This window comes from Ursus arctos, chromosome X, assembly GCF_023065955.2.
Source record: "Ursus arctos isolate Adak ecotype North America chromosome X, UrsArc2.0, whole genome shotgun sequence".
Classification (NCBI taxonomy): domain Eukaryota; kingdom Metazoa; phylum Chordata; class Mammalia; order Carnivora; family Ursidae; genus Ursus; species Ursus arctos.
In genome coordinates, this window is record NC_079873.1 from 90,122,314 (window position 1) to 90,141,237 (window position 18,924).

The following is an 18,924-nucleotide window of genomic DNA, read 5'->3' on the forward strand; positions in this document are numbered from 1 at the left end:
ACATAGTTTTAAAATCAAAGAGAATTATAAAACTGGTAACAAAAAATTAATCCCCCATTCCACCCCTTTCAATCTCCAAGACCTAGCCCCCACATATCAACTTTTAGTTGGTTATCTGCTACTTACCTTTATATTTATCAGTAACATGGTTCTACTGTTTTATTTTTTTAGTTATAGATCTTACTTGTCGAGGTCTTACTAAGGAAAATGAGGACTTAGATTTCTTATATTACTACTACTATAACTAGTCTCACATCATCATATCATCATATAATCAACAACACCATACCATCGTCCCATCTTCAATCCCTAGCAACTTACTTCCACCTTCAGAAGCATAGCCTCGTGGTTAGAGCTTGGACTGGAATCAGGCTGCCTTGGTTTGAAACCAGCAGTACCACATGTTAGCTATGTGGCACTGAATAAGTCCCTTAACTTCTATGCCTCTGTTTCCTCATATATAAAATGAGGTATAATGACAGTACCTGTTTTATAGGGTTACTACAAGAATTAAATAAATTAATGCATGTAAAGCATTTCAGTCGCACCTGGAACACAGTAAGCACTAGATGTACCTTTGCTATTATTACAAATATGTCACAATTAAATCAAAACCCAGTAGTTACAGTATTATGACCAAGAAAATATTCTGCTGAGGCAAGGAGCAATAGTCATTTGGCTGCTGAGTCAAGGCAGAGAATCTGAGAGAATCTACCTACCTATTCTACTACCGAATAAACCCCAGGCTTCTGCTAAGGCAGGTGAGGGCCAGCTACATCACTGAGCTAAGAGCAAGAATCTGAGGGTGCAAATCTTAGACCTGTGGTGTCCAATATGGCAGCCACTAGTCACATGAAGCTATTTAATTTTAAATTAATCAAAATAAGATTACATTTAAATTTTGGTTCCTTAGGTGCACCAGCCATATTTCAAGTATTCAATAGCCACATGTAGCAAGCAGCAATGGTATCAGATAGCTCAAATTATAGAACGTTCCTATAATTCAGGAAGCTCTGCTGGACAGCACTGCCTTAAGACAATTCTACAGACCTTCATATTTTTAGTCTTTCTTCATTCTATTCAGTTATATGTTTCCTCCAATACGCAAACCATTCCTAGGTTTAACACAGTAAATCAACCTTCTTCTTATTGCCTTCTCCCATAGCATATCCAAGCTTCAGCTTTCCCCATTCTGCTAAGGCAGCTACTACCAGCACCCCAGCCAGACTTTATTTGAATTAGAAAAAGCAACTCCTTTGGAATGAGCGGAATGTACCTTTGTAGAAAGAAAAAGGCAACCCGTCTTCTGGATGTATGCAACCAAGCAAGGGAACATAGATTGGAAGTAGAGAAGAGGCTGGCATTTCACTGCCATGTGCCTCCTCAGCCAGATTCTCTTGTGCCAGTGTAAGTAAAGACCCTAGTTTCCAATATTTCATCTGTCTTCCATTTTCCAAAATTCTGTTGCCATCTCTCCCCTGCTGCCCTCTTCTCTCTCATCCTTTGGCCTTATGGGTTTATATCTTAGTATATTCCTTTAATATCATTTCAATAGACCCCACGTGGATTTAATCCTCCAACTCAAAGGCTGAATTAATACTTTTCCACTCATATTTTGCTCTGTTAAGATTCCATCTACCAGTGCTAAGAATGTGTTCCAATCAATCACGCAACAAATGTCAAGTAGATACATACCTGAGTAGGACAGAGGCAGAGAGACTCCACAGCCTATGTTTTTAAAAGAACACTGATAGAATTATAGATCTAGGTTTTCGAAATCCTCTTCTCTAGAAGCTAAGCTAAATCTCCTACCAAAGTGCAAAACTCACTTCTCAGAAAAGCTCCTTTAGACAATAAGGCCGCAACAACAAACTGACTCCTAATTCTGATGCTTTTTAATTTACCAATTTGATGTATAATTATGAATAAAAAGAGAAGTAACAAGTATCATATTTTTATTACAAACCTGCGCTGGTGGTACTTGCAATGGATTGTTATCCAAAATCATTACTTGTAAATGATGCAGCTTCCGGTAACAAACTGGAATTTCAGTCACTTTATTACAAGAGAAATCCAGCTTGACTAAGGGAAGATCTCCTAATTCTGTTCAGAAATGAAAGATAAATTAAATTTGACACAGTTACTCTCTTATTCATTTCAGTAAAAATAATGAGCATCTTACCATCTGGCAACACATGAAGATTATTTCTTCTTATATTTAGCTCTCTAAGTGAATGTAATTTTCCCATTTGTTGGGGAAGGACCTGAATCTCATTGCAGCTAATATCCTAAGGAAAATAAGAAAATAAAATTATAACAAACTAACTGAGAGATACCTATTTCCATTTTAAAATTAAAGCACATGGCTAATAGCTAGCAAAAGTTACCTCAAATGTTGTTTCTCTAAAAATGGCTTATCTGGAAGATTTCTATTTATATTACATCATGAAGTCAATCTAGCAGTTAACAAATTTTTCTGTGCAACACTGAAGTTATAACTTAGTACTACATAATTCAGCCTTTTGAAAATCTCAACCAAAGACCACTCTCCTCAACCAAAACTAGAACTATAAGGATAACCCAGGTGCTCTTCATTCAGAGGTAAAATAAAAAACGACTATCAATCACTGTGAAAATCTGTCTATTATAGTATTTCAAGCTACTCTGTTAGGCAGAAGCTGAGAGATTCAAGGATTTACAAACATGAGCTGAAGAACCAAAGACTATGGTCAGAATCAATTTAAACCTCTTTCTCAAAGGGATACAAAATATGAGGGGTTACAAGCTCAAAATTCTGCGGCCCACCGCATAACCCAAAGACTTTCCAGGAGATCTGAATCAGAAGTGTCTCAAGATTAAATTAAAATGCAAGTCCTGATTTAAAGGTAAAGGATACCACTTTTCCATAGTAAGAGACAGCTTAACTGTGCTCTCCTCTTCCTCCTCTTGAAGAAAAATCTGCAACAAGATCTCACACAGCAGTCATTCCAGACACACTGCAAATGAAATTCACATGCTACTGCAACTGCTCCCAATTTTCAACTTTCACTGGAAATTATATTAGCTTGGAGGGATTAAAGTGGCACATATATTCAGTTATATCAAAAATTTAAAAAGGCAGGAGGATAAATTCAGAAGAATATTAAAGCCATGTAGGGAAAAATGCAATATAGCTAAGATGATTAGAAAAATGTATCTTACATACTTCTTTCATACTATATCTAAGGCATCTTCACTCAATGACAAACATTTATCAAATACCAACTATTTGCTAGGCCCAGTTCTAGGTGCTGGGGACACACTAAGAAATAAAACCAACAAAAGTTCCTGTCCTCATAGCTCTTTATGGAGCTTCTTACATTCTAGCAAGGAGAGTAGATTACATAATATGACAGGTGATAAGTGCTGTGGGGGAAAAAAAGCAGGGTAAAGGAAAACGGCAGTGCTAATAGTAATGGGGAAGGATATTAGCAATTTAGATTGTCTCATGGAGAAGCTGATGAGCAGTGTTGATGAGGGAACCGAAGGCCAGCTGAGGACAAAGCAGAAACTGACACCCCGCAAACCCCCCCACCCCCGCCGCCACCAGGGGATGTATGTGACATTCCCCAGGCACTCCTGGCTGCCGTAAAGGACAAAGAAATAGTTAACCTATAGAGACCACAATCCTGCAAGATTTAAGTCTCCCTCAGTTTGCAAATGTCTTAGCAGTTTACAAGAACGGAACATTTCTACCAATAACCTAGCTTCCGGAAGGGAATGTAGATACGATTAAATGTCCTTATAAATCTGCAGCCTCCAGGAAGTTCCCAACCATCTTAATGTTAATGCCTTGCTAGAGGGAAAAACAATCTTAACTCGACAATGGCAAGGCCTCCGGTATCTTGTGAATCTTCTTTAACATATGAAAGTATTTTCTCAACCTCCCTTTTTTCCTTACCTCCCCCAACCCCATGGTATATAATCAGCCGCCCCCCACAACCCGGGGCAGCAGTTCTTTCTGCCCACGGGTCCTGTCCCCGTGCTTTAATAAACCACCAATTTTGCACCAAAGACGCCTCAAGAATTCTTTCTTGGTCGTCGGCTCCGGACTCCACCCCCACTGAACCTCACTGATATTCCCCAAACTCATCAGTATTATCAGAGCTGAGAGCATGAGCCTTGCCAATATATAAGAAAGGAATATAAGGAACAATAAATGTAAAAGGACTCTTAGGCAAAACATGCCTGACATGTACCAAAGAACAGCAAGAAATCCAGTGTAACTAGAAGGAAGTGGGCAAGGTGGGGGGGAGAGTACACTGGGGGAAGGGGAACAACTTAGGCTTTTACTCAAAGGATATGTGAACAGAAACTTGAAACTTTTGGGGCGCCTGGGTGGCTCAGTCGTTAAGCGTCTGCCCTCAGCTCAGGGCATGATCCCAGCATTCCGGGATCGAGCCCCACATCAGGCTCCTCCGATGGGAGCCTGCTTCTTCCTCTCCCACTCTCCCACTCCCCCAGTCCCCCTGCTTGTGTTCCCTCTCTCGCTGGCTGTCTCTCTCTGTCAAATAAATAAATAAAATCTTTAAAAAAAAAAAAAAGAAAAGAAAAGAAAGAAACCTGAAACTTTTAAACAGAGGTATGACTTGATCTGACTTATGTTTCAACAGGATCACCTTAGCTGCTAGGTTGAGAATAGGCTATTACCAGAAATGAAAGATAAGAAAATTTTGGGAAAATGGCCTTTAAGTTAATACTATTGCTTCCTACAAAAAGTATCTAATACTAGAGATTTCCATATAAAAATCCATAGAAATGTGATAGCTGCCCTGAAGAAATAAACCCAAGCACAAAAAACTGACCCACTCACCAATGGGTACTCTAAAAAGTACTCGGCTGGGGATTGGAGACCCGAGAATATTTCCTAGGTTTCTAAGGACAATTTCACTGTAGTTGGCTACCACATTCTTGTGGAACAGTGTCATGGGAAATACACCAATGACAGGTAACACCCACAAATTCATTATGTGATTTACAACTGTCAATTAGCCATCCTAATGCTATCAATCCACTGTTAACTGATTTCAAGAATTTAAATAAAAGCACAATAATTTTATAGTGCCTAGTGAAACATGGTATTTAATAGTTTAAAATAGTCTATTTAGCTAAAAATACTAGAATAAATCTAAAAATCCTAAATATTTTTAAAATTTTATTTATCCCAAAACTATCTCATGTAATATAATTTAGAACATAGTGTCAAAAACTGAATGAAACAAAAGAAAAAGAAATTATACAGCCATAGAATAAAGTATAATATTTATAAAATTTTAAAAATATTAACAGTATCTAGGTCCAAGAAAATACTGGTCCTCCTTTACTATGAATTTGTTAAACCACCTCTAGAATCTTCTGCTCATTTGTGAATATAATGTTAAAAGGAACCTTAATAAAAGGAAACATTTTCAGGATAGAAATAGCTAAAAATAGGGGCGCCTGGGTGGCTCAGTCGTTATGCGTCTGCCTTGGGCTCAGGGCGTGATCCTGGCGCTCTGGGATCTAGCCCCACGTCAGGCTCTTCCGCTGGGAGCCTGCTTCCTCTCCCACTCCCCCTGCTTGTGTTCCCTCTCTCACTGGCCGTCTCTCTCTCTCTCTCTTTCTCTCTCTGTCGAATGAATAAATAAAATCTTTTAAAAAAAAAGAAAGAAAGAAAAGAAAAAGAAATAGCTAAAAATAAAAAGTAATGAAGAATAGAAATATAGAAAATATAGAAAGGAATAAAAGTAACAGATGTTTAAGCTACAGAAAAACAGGTCTTAGAGTTTGGTAAAATGGAGAGTAGACATATGACAGATTACAAATACCTGAAGGGAAGAAAAGTTGTCATTATCTATACTTTTTCACGTGGTAGTCCCAAGACCAATGGATAAAAGTGATAGGGGCATGTATTTTAGTTCAAAATAATAAAGATAACAAAGTTTTGCAAAAGAGAATAAGGGATGCCTTGGTCACACAAAAAAAGAGATTTATCCACTACTGAAAATATACAACTAAATATGTCAGGGATTCCTTCATTAGCAAGTGGCTACAATTATATATTTCTAAAACATTGTAAGAGGACTAAGTTCAAGGCACTCCCCTTATGTTATAATTGCACATGCATCAATGAATAAAAGAAATAAAAGAACGACATTCCTGAAATTTCTGTTCATTACATTCTATTTGCACATTAATTTGCCACTGTATAATCGTAGATAAGTTCCCCAAGAAAATTTTTGGCCCTCCACACGTAATAAAGTCATACTTAAGAATACTTTAAAAATGTCTATGTATTGGGAAAGCATTACTCAAGATAAAACAAAAAATAAAAAATAAAAATAAACAACAGCAAGGTATATTGTACTGACGTGGAAGTGTTGGGAAGAAAGAAATGTCCTCTGCCTTTCAAAGTCCTTCTAGCTGGACTAAGAATCAAATTAACATGAGACAAATTAACAGGAGAAAATCAAATTCAGTTTCGTAAGTACGGAGAATCCATACAAACATGAAATTCCAAAGATAGGCAACAGGATGCTTATGTGACATCCTGGGCTAAGGAGATGGGTAGGAGTCTGGGAAAACAAAGGGGAGGAAGACCATTATTAGCAGGAAGGTGAGAGAAGATGTTTGGAAAATAAAGCAGTGCTCAGTTATTCAAATAAGTTAGTTAAAGTTAAATAGGTAAAGAGGAATCTCTGTTAATAGGGCCTTTCCTGGTAGAGGCTCTCCTTTCCAATGTAAATTTAGGCAGCTGAGGGGGAAGTAAAGAGCTTTTCCTAAATCTGTTGGTTTGATTGCTTTCAACTCAAAATAATCACGCCAAAGTAGCCCATCTTGGGGTGACCTGCTCTTGTCCCCCTACAAAAGTAACAGAAAGATGAGAAAATAGGTCAATGCTTTGAGGATATAAGTATGTTTCTCTCAAAGTTCAATATCCTTTAATACCTAAAATGTTCTGGTCAAGGTAATTAAATTATTCCTGTATTTCTATAATTAATTATATGTAATGGCCTCTCTCCATTTATCTTGGTCCCAAAAGTGTTATAAAATCACATGACAATATCGAGAAGAAGAGTTATTTTGTTCATTCTATTGTTTGCAGGCATTGTATTCTCTTCCTCTATCCCCCTTCTCTGAGGCTTTCATAGTAGCCCTGTAAAACCTTTAAAACTTATCTTTTCCTGGTCTGTCCCCAAAATGGACAGACAAATGCTTATCGGTTTGAAAAGCATTTCTTAAAACTTATAAAGCAAACCTTTTAACCTCACTAGGACTAAGGAACAACCAGGCTTTCACTGTGGCTATGAGCTAATATCAGACACAAGCAATAGTATCTCAAAACTTTACTAAGGTGAACATAAGGATATACCAAGTTATTCTTTTTTAAAAAATTACACTGAAATTTCATAAAGAGCAATCTTCCAAAATATAAAGGTATGTGTTATGTATATTCTATATTATACATATCAATGCAACTATTTTACTCACCAATTCCATTAAGTCTTTTAACTTCCCAATTTCTTCTGGAATGGATACCAGTTTATTATTACTGACGACCAAAACTTTAAGGGGAAGATCAAATAGGTATTTTGGCAATGTTGATAAAAGATTTCGACTGAAAAGAATAAGAAAGTCTCATTATGGGATATGTCTGAAATCTCTCACATTATGTTGAGGTGAACAAATCACCTTAAAAGTAAAATAAAAAGCTTTCACCAAATAATGACCATCATTTAGAGTGCTTACTCTGTATTACATTAAAATCCTTAAATGCACTATCTCATTTAATACTCACATTAACCCCATAAGACAGGCAGTACTATTATATCCATTATACAAAAAAGAAAACAAAGGTTTCAACTGTCTAAGGGACTTGCCCAGTCACAAAAGACTGCAAAGCCTGTGTTGTTACCTATGATATTTTCTCACATACCATCAGCTCTCAAAACCCAGAATCATTCTTCTGAGCTAGAAAATGCCAGAACCTTGTTCTCTGGTATCATTTCACTGCATTCAATAGCTCCATGCTTCTAACAAAGGAAAGGTTCCAAGGATAAGCTTGCATGCACTAAGTTCAAATCTATGAAAGAATTAATAGAACTACATCTTCAGGGGCGCCTGGGTGGCACGGCAGTTAAGCGTCTGCTTTCAGCTCAGCGCGTGATCCCGGCGTTATGGGGTCGAGCCCCGCATCAGGCTCCTCTGCTATGAGCCTGCTTCTTCCTCTCCCACTCCCCCTGCTTGTGTTCCCTCTCTCGCTGGCTGTCTTTATCTCTGTCGAATAAATAAATAAAATCTATAAAAAAAAAAAAAAAAAAAAAGAAATACATCTTCAAACACATATAGTAACCCTAACCCATTCCCTTTCCTTATGGGTTTAGGGTGAGCCCACTAACACCTTTACCTCAGTTCCAAGTTGATAAAACATTCCTATCTCTGTGGATACACTTAAATATAACAACAACTAACATTTATTGAGTGTTTATTATGTGTCAGGCCATGTTCAGTGTACCTCACATGAATTAACGTCACAACAACCTACTTTAGGAAAATAGAGCATATCATGATGCCCATTTTACAGAGGAAGAATCAGTCAAAAAGAGATTAAGCAAACTGCTCAAAGTCACACAGCTGGTATGTAAGAGAGCCAAGATTCAAATCCGGGCAATATCACTCTGGGGTCCTTACCCTCAACCTACTGTGGGTCAAATTTACATACCAATACAGACTGAACCAAATGATCCCTGCTGCAGACTCAATGTTTGTGCCCCCCAAAATTTTAATGTTAAAACCTAATCCCCAATGTGATGATACTTGGAAGTGGGGCCTTTGGGAGGTGATTAGGTCATAATGGTGGACCCTTCATGAACAGGTTTAGTGCCCTTGTAAAAAATACCTCAGAGAGCTCCCTTGCTCCCTCTACCATGTGAGGACAGCTAGCAGACGGCTGCCTATGAACCAAGAAGCAGGTCCCCACCAGACACCAAATCTGCCAGTGACTTGATCTTGGACTTCTCAGCCTCCAGAAATGTGAAAAATAAGTTTCTGTTGTTTATAAGGCACCCAATACATGGTATTCTGTCATAACAGCCCAAACAGACTAAGACAGTCCCCCCACCAAAACATATAAAGTATACCATTACATTTACATAGTATCAAGTATTCATTTAAAAAGTTATTTTTCCTGTTTTTTTAAGTGGCATTTTTTTTTTAAAGATTTTATTTATTTGACAGAGACCACAAGCAAGGGGAGCGGCAGGCCGAGGGAGAGGGAGAAGCAGGCTTCCTGCTGAGCAGGGAGCCTGAAACGGGGCTCAATCCCAGGACCCTGGGATCATGACCCAAGCAGAGGGCAGACGCTTAACCAACTGAGCCACCCAGGCACCCCTCAAAGTGGCATTTATAGACCTATACCTAACATTTTGTGTAACATGCACAGCAACAAAAACCTAGTGTCACCCCAAGGAAGAACATCAAGAACTTTCAACTACCCATGTTATGCCTGCAGAGGACATCCAGAAACACTAGACTGGCTTTAATCAGAAGGCACAGACTTAAAAAAAAAAAGACAATGCCCCTAGACCAGCAATCATGGCCAGGCTGCTGGAATGTCAAATATGCCAGGGGCTTCTTACAACTCTTGACACTTTCAGGATCAAACAGGACCCTTGGGAAAGTGGCCAGGGTGGAGCACACAAGGATCTTCCTGCAGAGTTCTACTGAAAAAGGGAGTATTATACAGAAAGACAGAGCTAAAAAACCATCCTACAAGTTTCTCAAGATATTTTCACCAAAATAAAAAATAAAGTAAGTGGGAAAAATAACGGCACGTACAAATTCATTCTAATCTCCTTCAGACCAAAAAAAGTTTAAAAGTTGGCCTATGGGGGGGGGGCACGTGGCTGGCTCAGTCGTAGAACATGTGACTTTTGATCTGGGAGTCACGAGTTCAAGCCCATGTTGAGCCTAGAGCTTACTGAAAAAAAAAAAATTGGCTTATTTTCTTACTTTAAGAAGCAGGTTCATTGATTTAGCACAGTCAGCTTTCTCCAGAATTGAATTTCTTTATACACAGCTAATAAGTGATTAATTTTCACTTTTTTGCCATGTTTTAGAGACAAAGGAAATCAGAAACAAGGACTAATGTTATTTCAATAAAGACTGTTCAGGGGCGCCTGGGTGGCTTATTCGGTTAAGCGTCTGCCTTCGGCTCAGGTCAGGATCCCAGGGTCCTGGGATCAAGTCTGGCATTGGGCTCCCTGCTCAGGAGGGAGGCAGCTTCTCCCTCTGCCCCCCCCACCCGCACTCACGTGCACACTCGCGCATGCACGCACTCTCTCAAAATAAATAAACTCTTTTTAAAAGTACATAAAGATCAAAACAGGAAAGAATCAGAAAGTTTTAGTGAAACTATTTTAAGATTACCATACATTTCTATTAATACAGAATATAGTTCAATTTTTGACAAATCACTTTTTTCCATAAGACAACAAAGTGAAACAAAAATAAAGACAAAACTTAAAAATGCCTCACTTGACTCAAAACCTCTCCCAAGCCAGGCCAAGGAGATATTAGAGAAAAGAGCAACCCAAATGACTAACATCTATGAAAGGAATTTCCTCTCACACATTTTAAGGTACAAAGATTCAGTTAAAATACTATGTACTGCCAGGTGACACCACTGGAGGAGACAAATAGAAGGATTAACGTATCACACAGTGAGAAAGAAGCATTACTATTTATACACATTAATTATATTTACCATCTCCCTGTATGGGAATTTAGACATGTAACTTTGTTAAGGAGGGGGAAGAAATTATCCCTTACAACTAAAGAGAAAAACCAACAAAACAAAAAAACAAGAAAATGATTCTTTTTTTTTTTTTTAAGACTATTAATTTATTTGAGAGAGAGAGAGGGAGGGAGGGAGCACAAGCAGGAGGAGCTGCAGACAGAGGAAGAAGCAGGCTCCCTGCTGAGCAGAGAGCCCTGGGCTTGATCCCAAGACCCTGGGATCATGACCTGAGCTGAAAACAAATGCCCAACTGACTGAGCCACCGCACCCCTGATTCTTTTTTTTTTTTTAACATTTTATTTTTTTTTAAGTACTCTACACCCAACATGGGGCTCAAACCCACAACCCAGAGATCAAGAGTCACACACTCCACCAACTGAGCCAACCAGGTGTCCCGAAAATGATTCTAAGCCTAAGTCACAATTTACCAGTTTCCATTCAATGTCACTCATTTGACAGGACAATTTTTTTCTTATACTTATCAAATGCTGACTGTTATAAATAGAGGGTAATAGCTAAGAATCAGAGTTCTACAGGTAGAGGGTAATACAGCTATTACCCTCTACCACTTGCTGTATGTACACACACACACACACACACACACACACACACAACACATATGACTTTGGGCATATACGTACTCTCTGTGCCTCAGCTGCCTCACCTGTAATGCAAGGATAATAATAGTACCTCTCTCGGGGTGTCTGGGTGGCTCAGTCGGTTAAGCATCTGCCTTTAGCTCAGGTCATGATCTCGGGGTCCTGGGTCCAAGCCCCACAATGCAGCGCATTGCATTGCATCGGGCTCCCTGCTCAGGAGGGAGTCTGTTTCTCCTCTCCTTCTGCCCTCCCCCTCTCGTGCTCCCTCTCTCTCTCTCTAAAATAAATAAAATCTTCCCTCTTTTTGAAGATTTTATTTATTTGCCACGGAGAGAGAGAGAGAGGCATGCAGAAGAAGAAGCAGACTCCCCACTGAGCAAGGAGCCCGGTGCGGGACTCGATCCCCGGACCCTGGGATCATGATCTGAGCCAAAGGCAGACACTTAATCAACTGAGCCACCCAGGCATCCCTAAAAATCTTTTAAAAAAATAATAGTACCCCCTCTCAAAATGCTGTTGTGAAGAGGAGATGAGGTAATATGGATAAGGTATTTGAAACATTGTCTGGCACATAGTAAGCATCTATTAAGTACTAACCCAACTGTCATCTACTTCCTAACATTCCAACACTTCCATCCCAACCTATTCATCCTTAAAGTAGCAAGGAGAACTCACAAGAGTGAATAATATAGCTCAAGAACTGTTTCTTCATAATGTTTCACTTTAACTGAAAATGTATATATAAATAAATCCTGGGGCGCCTGGGTGGCGCAGTCGTTAAGCGTCTGCCTTCAGCTCAGGGCGTGATCCCAGAGTCCTGGGATCGAGCCCCACATCAGGCTCCTCTGCTGGGAGCCTGCTTCTTCCTCTCCACTCCCCCTGCTTGTGTTCCCTCTCTCACTGGCTGTCTCTATCTGTCAAATAAATAAATAAAATCTTTAAAAATAAAAAAAATTAAATAAATAAATAAATAAATAAATAAATAAATCCGCATTGTGGCGCTATGATTTCAGTAAAACATTTCTGATCTAAATAAAGCCTTGCTACTCAAAGTGATAAGGACCAGCAGGCACAGGCATTACCATGGGGCATTGTTAGAAATGCAGGCCCCGGGGCGCCTGGGTGGCACAGCGGTTAAGCGTCTGCCTTCGGCTCAGGGCGTGATCCCAGCGTTCTGGGATCGAGCCCCACATCAGGCTCCTCCGCTGGGAGCCTGCTTCTTCCTCTCCCACTCCCCCTGCTGTGTTCCCTCTCTTGCGGGCTCTCTGTCACATAAATAAATTAAAAAAAAAAAAAAAAAGAAATGCAGGCCCCACGGCAGAGCTATGTAATCAGGTGTTTTAATCCCCAGGTGACTCCTGTGCAGATTAAAGGCTGGGATGAGAAGCACAGCTCTCAAGAACAAGACCAAACACCTATAAAGTAATGTGAACATATAACAAATACAAATAAGATATAAATATAGGTTACAAAGCCAAGCCAAACACATTCCTTTGTTACTAAAAAGGATTAGAACTGTAATAAAAAACAAAATCTACTAAAAAAAAAGTTTCCTTACCTAATGTTAAGGTATGTCAACATCTGCAGGTTTTTAATGGCTTCAGGAATGGTTTTGATGCAATTATGATATAAATTTAATGTCTCAAGAGGTGCAAATAACCAGACATCAGAAGGAATTTCTGTAAAACGATTTCTCGAAAGATCTGAAAAAGAAAAGTAATATTTGAGTACCAAGCATATACCGTATCTATTATAATTAACAGAACTATTTTCATACTTGCTGAATCACTTAGCATCTAAGCAACTATTTAAAATATAAAATATGGGGCACCTGGCAGGCTCATTGGTAGAGCATCTGACTCTTGATCACAGTATTGTGAATTCAAGCCCCACATTGGGCATAGAGCTTACATACATAAATACATACATACATACATACATAAAATATTATAAAATATTAGGGCACCTGGGTGACCCAGCCAGTTAAGCATCCAGCTCTTGATTTCAGCTCAGGTCATGATCTCAGGGTCCTGAGATAGAGCCAGAGTCTGCTCCTCCCCCTGCTCTTTCTCTCTCTTTCTCAAATAAATAAAATCTTTTGCAAATATATATTATAAAATATTATCCACCATGACCATACAGGCAAAAAAATCATATAGAAATATACTCATTTAGGGCACCTGGGTAGCTCAGTCGGTTAAGTGTCTGCCTTCAGATTAGGTCATGATCCTAGGGTCCTGGGATCGAGTCCCACATTGGGTTCCCTGTTCAGCAGGGAGCCTGCTTCTCCCTCTCCCTCTGCCCCTCCCCTGGCTTGTGCTCTCTCTTGCTCACCCTCTCAAGTAAATAAATAAAATCTCTAAATATATATATATGTATATATATATATATACTCATTTAAAGCTAGTTTATTAACAAATTGTATTTGATATGCTTTAATATCTTTAGAATTTATCTTTTAAAATAACAAAGAGAGGGGCGCCTGGGTGGCTCAATTAGTTAAGTGTCTGCCTTCGGCTAAGGTCATGATCCCGGAGTCCAGGGATCAAGCCCTGCATCTGACTCCCTACTCAGTGGAGAGCCTGCTTCTCCGTTGGCCCCTCACCCCTCATCCCACTCGCTCTCTCTCTCTTGCTCTCTCTCTCAAATAAATAAATAAAATCTTTTAAAAAATAAAAAATAAAATAACAAAGAAGAATCCTCTCTCATCTTTTCAAAAACACAAAAAATCCTCCTCAGATCCCACATCCCCCTCTACCTCTTCCTCCTTCACAGCCAAACTTACATAAACCTACAACATAATTAAATTTCTTACTTACCATGGACTTCTCAACGCACTGTAATTGGGTTTCTACTCACTTTCATGCCCACCTAGGTCACCAACAGCCTCCGTATCAATAACGACTCATCTACCTGGAAACACTTCCCTTCTCTTGGCTTGGAAGATTACACTTCTGCATCACTTATTATCTCTCTGGCTACTTCTTAGTCTCTTGCTAGATTTTCCCCTACCTGTATTGTGAATGTCATTGTCCTAAGAGCTGTGACAAGGTACCCTTTCCTTAAGATATACACTTTAGTGGGTGATTTCATCCAATACCAGGGCTAAATTATATTTATAAACCAAAAGATTTCAAATTAGAGCTATGTCTGAACACCTATGTTCTGATCTGCAGAACTTCTCTTGATATCTCTCAGGCACCTCAAATTCTACAAAATCTGTACAAATTCTGTAAAATCTGAACTGAAGATCTTCTTCCACACATCTGTTTCTCTTATCTCAGATAATGTCACCAACATCCTCCTGTTGAACTGTGCAAGCCAGAAACCTGGTATTCATTCTCGATTCCTTCCTCCTCTAAATTATTCCAAGTACACACAAATATACTTCCATTCATTTCAGTTTTCACAAAAATAGTATCATGGAATTATTATAACCATTATACCTCTTTTATTTTTTTTATTTCTTTTCTTTTTTTTTAAATAATCTTTGTTATATTAGTCACCATACAGTACATCCCCACTTTTTGATGCAATGTTCCATGATTCATTATTTGCATATAACAGTGCACCATGCAATATGTGCCTTCCTTAATACCCATCACCGGCTTATCCCAATCCCCCATCCCCCTCCCCTCTGAAGCCCTCAGTTTGTTTCCCAGAGTCCACAGTCTCTCATGGTTCATTCCCCCTTCTGTTTACCCCCTCTTCATTCTTCCCTTCCTTCTCCTACTGATCTTCCTATCTCTTATGTTCCATAAATGAGTGAAACCATATGATAATTGTCTTTCTCTGCTTGACTTATTTCACTTAGCATAATCTCCTCCAGTCCCGTCCACATTGCTGCAAATTTTGAGTAATCGTTCTTTCTGATGGCTGAGTAATATTCCATTGTCTATATGGACCACATCTTCTTAATCCAGTCATCTGTTGAAGGGCATCTCAGCTCCTTCCACAATTTAGCTATTGTGGACAATGCTGCTATGAACATTGGGGTGCATATGGCCCTTCTCTTCACTACGTCTGTATCTTTGGGGTAAATACCCAGTAGTGCAATGGCTGGATCATAGGGTAGCTCAATTTTTACCTTTTTAAGGGACCTCCACACTGTTTTCCAGAGTGGCTGTACCAACTTGCATTCCCACCAACAGTGTATCTCTTTTAAAGGTTAGTTAAATGAAATTTTGAAAAATACTTAGGACAACAAGTATCTGACAGGTTGAATAAAATAACCTAAAAGAGTTTCTTAACTGAAGCACCATTGACCTTTTGGGCTCTGTGATGATTTGTTGCGTGGGGCTATCCTTGGTACTGTAGGATATTTAGCAGCATCCCTGGCATTTACCCACCAGATGCCATTAAAATGCTCTAATCATGGCAGCCAAAAAATGTCCCCTGGGGTTCAAACCCCTCTATAACCTGTTGAGAATCACTGCTACCTCATCATAGAAATATACTTTGCTTACATTAATTTCATTACACTTATTTGGTTAAAAACTAAGAATATTATTTATCTCTGTCAGGAAGAACATCTATGGTGTACCTTAATCCACCACACATCATTCAGCATGTGTTCTGCCCTCATAAGAACAGCCTCCTACCAATGTTTAACTTCCTCACTCTGAGGGATGAGATCTATTTATTTAGCAATATAATAAATTCCCTATTCAGAATATTAATATACAAGTATTAATATATGTTTGTGTGTGCGTGTAAACACACACTCACCTAATGTAAAATTTTATAATAGGCAAAAGAAAACATTAGTTATGATTATTTGAGAATTAATTTGGATTGTTCTTCCTACCACTATAGGATTCTGAATGACTAAACAAAAGGACAAAGAGAATTACTGGAAACCAAAATCTGAACTTGAAACAGAAGTTTCTCAATATCCTGGTTTACCTCCTCTGGACACCCAAGCATCATGCAGTTCTACTGAGGAGGAAAGATTAAATCACTATTTTTTTAAGGTTAAGATGTGTCTTTTACATTTAGGATTTTACCTCTTACTCTTATAACTTCAGAATCCTAGCAGTTGAAAATTACCGTTTACAATTAATCTGAAACCCTAAAAACAAAATAATGCCCAGTTCATTATGCTGTATAATATCTAGCATTATAGACCCATAGATAATACAGTGGTCCTAGAGATAGATGATGGTAGCTTAAATTAAGATTGCAAGAATAAGGATAAGAAAATTAGATAGAATTTGAATTATTTTGGTATTAGTACTTACAGAGATGGGCAAGTGACCATCTATGTGGGATAAGTAAGAGGCTACTTAATAAAAGAGGTGGGGGTAGAACAAGATTTTTGTTTTTGTTGCTGTTGCTGGTGGGAGTTTTATGTTGTTTTTTGAAGCAGAGGTTTAGAATCAAAGATTCACTTTTCTATTTGTATAATGTGAGATATCTGAAAGAGAGCCAATGGACGGGTTAGTCAGATGAGTATAGATCCCAGAAATGAGGTCTGGGAGGGATATATAAAATTGAAAGTTGTGGGAATATGGTTAGTACTATAAAATCATAGAAATGGAAGACATCACCTAACATCAGAGTACTGAGTTGGAAAGAGTTCAAGAATGGGCCACTGGGACAGCCAATATTTACAAGCTGAGTAGAGGGGGGAAAAGCAAACAGAGAAGACTGAAAATAATGGTCAAGAGAAAGCACAATAACCATATAAAGAGTGTTTAAAGCAGTAATGGGGAAAAAATCCAAATTACTATTTATTCAGTTACAAGGTAAAAGCAATCATAATCCTATTCTTATGTTGTATCAGCACACAAGCTAATTGTTCGTGTGATGCATAACTTTAGCCCCAAACAGAAATAAAACGAGTGTACAATTTATTTCTTGACAATATAAAAAAGCCAAAATATCACTATTAATAAGTGATTTTAATAAAATAATTTAAATACTATGAACACATTATTTTAGTAACTTACATATTATTGTTGAGGCTTTATGTTCTTTCCCCTCTAAAAAAAAGATTATTTAGTTAAATTACCAAGTAATACAATGAGTTTCCTTAAGGAATTTAATTAAATTTGCAATAATAAACTATTTTCTGGATGAGCTAATATATTTACTTAGTAAACACCACTTAAAATTACAATTAATTATTATTCTAACTTAATTGAGTAAAATCAAATAAAGCATAATAAACTCAAAATTAAAACTCAAGCTATTATAAAGCCCTTAATTAAGGAAATCTTGTTCTAGGATTTTTCAGATTTTAAATTTGTATAAACATCCTTTCTAAGAATTGGAGAAACAGAATTAACACTGCCAAAAGAAAAATACAACCATGGAAAGAAAGACAGGGAATAACACAAAACGTTCTGTATCCTAATTTCTTAAAATATCTCACACTAACAGTATCTCATATTTTCCTTCAAAAAAGTGAAAATTAACTTCTATATAGATGTAATGGATAAAATTTAAACTTTTAAATTTTTTATCTTGTGATGTACAATGAAACCAAAAAGTAATTTTTACATTAAAAACCATTTAATTAACAAGTACACTAGGGCAACGAGAATAATAGGACTGATAACAAACATATTATACTCAAGAAAAACATGCAAATTGGTATTGCATTTAATATGGTTCCATCTAAAGATGACAAAACAAACTGTTAATTTATTCCTTATGGGCGGGGCACCTGGGTGGTACAGCGGTTAAGCGTCTGCCTTTGGCTCAGGGCGTAATCCTGGCGTTATGGGATCGAGTCCCACATCAGGCTCCTCCGCTGTGAGCCTGCTTCTTCCTCTCCCACTCCCCCTGCTTGTGTTCCCTCTCTCGCTGGCTGTCTCTATCTCTGTCGAATAAATAAATAAAATTTTTTTAAAAATTTATTCCTTATGGGAACATTCATTTCACAACAGCCTTAAAGCCTGCCTTCTTTGGGGACAAGCAGGACTTGGGAAAACACAATTATAAAGATGTTTCACCTTTCCCACACACACAAAAAGAGAAAACAAAAATTTGTTCCTTATCTTCCTGAAGTGAGTTGAATGGTGGCCCTCAAAGATATCAGGTCCTAATTCCTGTGAATGTTGGCTTATATGATGAAATTGTGCAGATATAATTAAGAATCTTGCGTTGAGGAGATAATCCTGAATGATCCAGGTGGGCTCTAACTGCTATCACACACATCCTTACAACAGGAGGGCAGAGGGAGATTAGACAGACACACTGAGGAAAAGGCCATGGTGAAGACTGAGGAGACACTGGAGTGTGATGCAGCCAAGAATGCCAGCAGTTGCCAGAAGCTGCAAGAGGCAAGCAAAGAGTTCTCCCATAGAGCCTCTGGAGGGCAAACAGCGCTGCTGAAACTTGATTTTAGCCCCATAAAGCTCATTTCATATTCTGGTCTCCAGAACTGTAAAAAAAATAAACTTCTGTTGTTTTAAACCACCAAGTTTATGGTAATTTGTTAGAGCAGACACAGGGAACTAACACACTTCTTGTAAAAACAGTTTATCAGAATCAATGAGAGAA

The 18,924-nt window shown here is 38.2% G+C and overlaps 1 protein-coding gene across 2 annotated transcripts in view; it reads right to left on the reverse strand.

The window, feature by feature from the left end:
- The window catches only part of LRCH2 (leucine rich repeats and calponin homology domain containing 2), a 108,692-nt gene that overhangs the window by 63,986 nt on the left and 25,782 nt on the right, over positions 1-18,924 (reverse strand). For both annotated transcript variants that reach the window (XM_026478860.4, XM_026478858.4), the window contains exons 2-5: positions 12,974-13,118; positions 7,510-7,636; positions 2,183-2,288; positions 1,967-2,103 (exon numbers count right to left, since the gene is read on the reverse strand). In XM_026478860.4, coding sequence (XP_026334645.1) covers positions 1,967-2,103; positions 2,183-2,288; positions 7,510-7,636; positions 12,974-13,118 — 515 coding nt within the window. The remainder of the gene's footprint in view (positions 1-1,966; positions 2,104-2,182; positions 2,289-7,509; positions 7,637-12,973; positions 13,119-18,924) is intronic.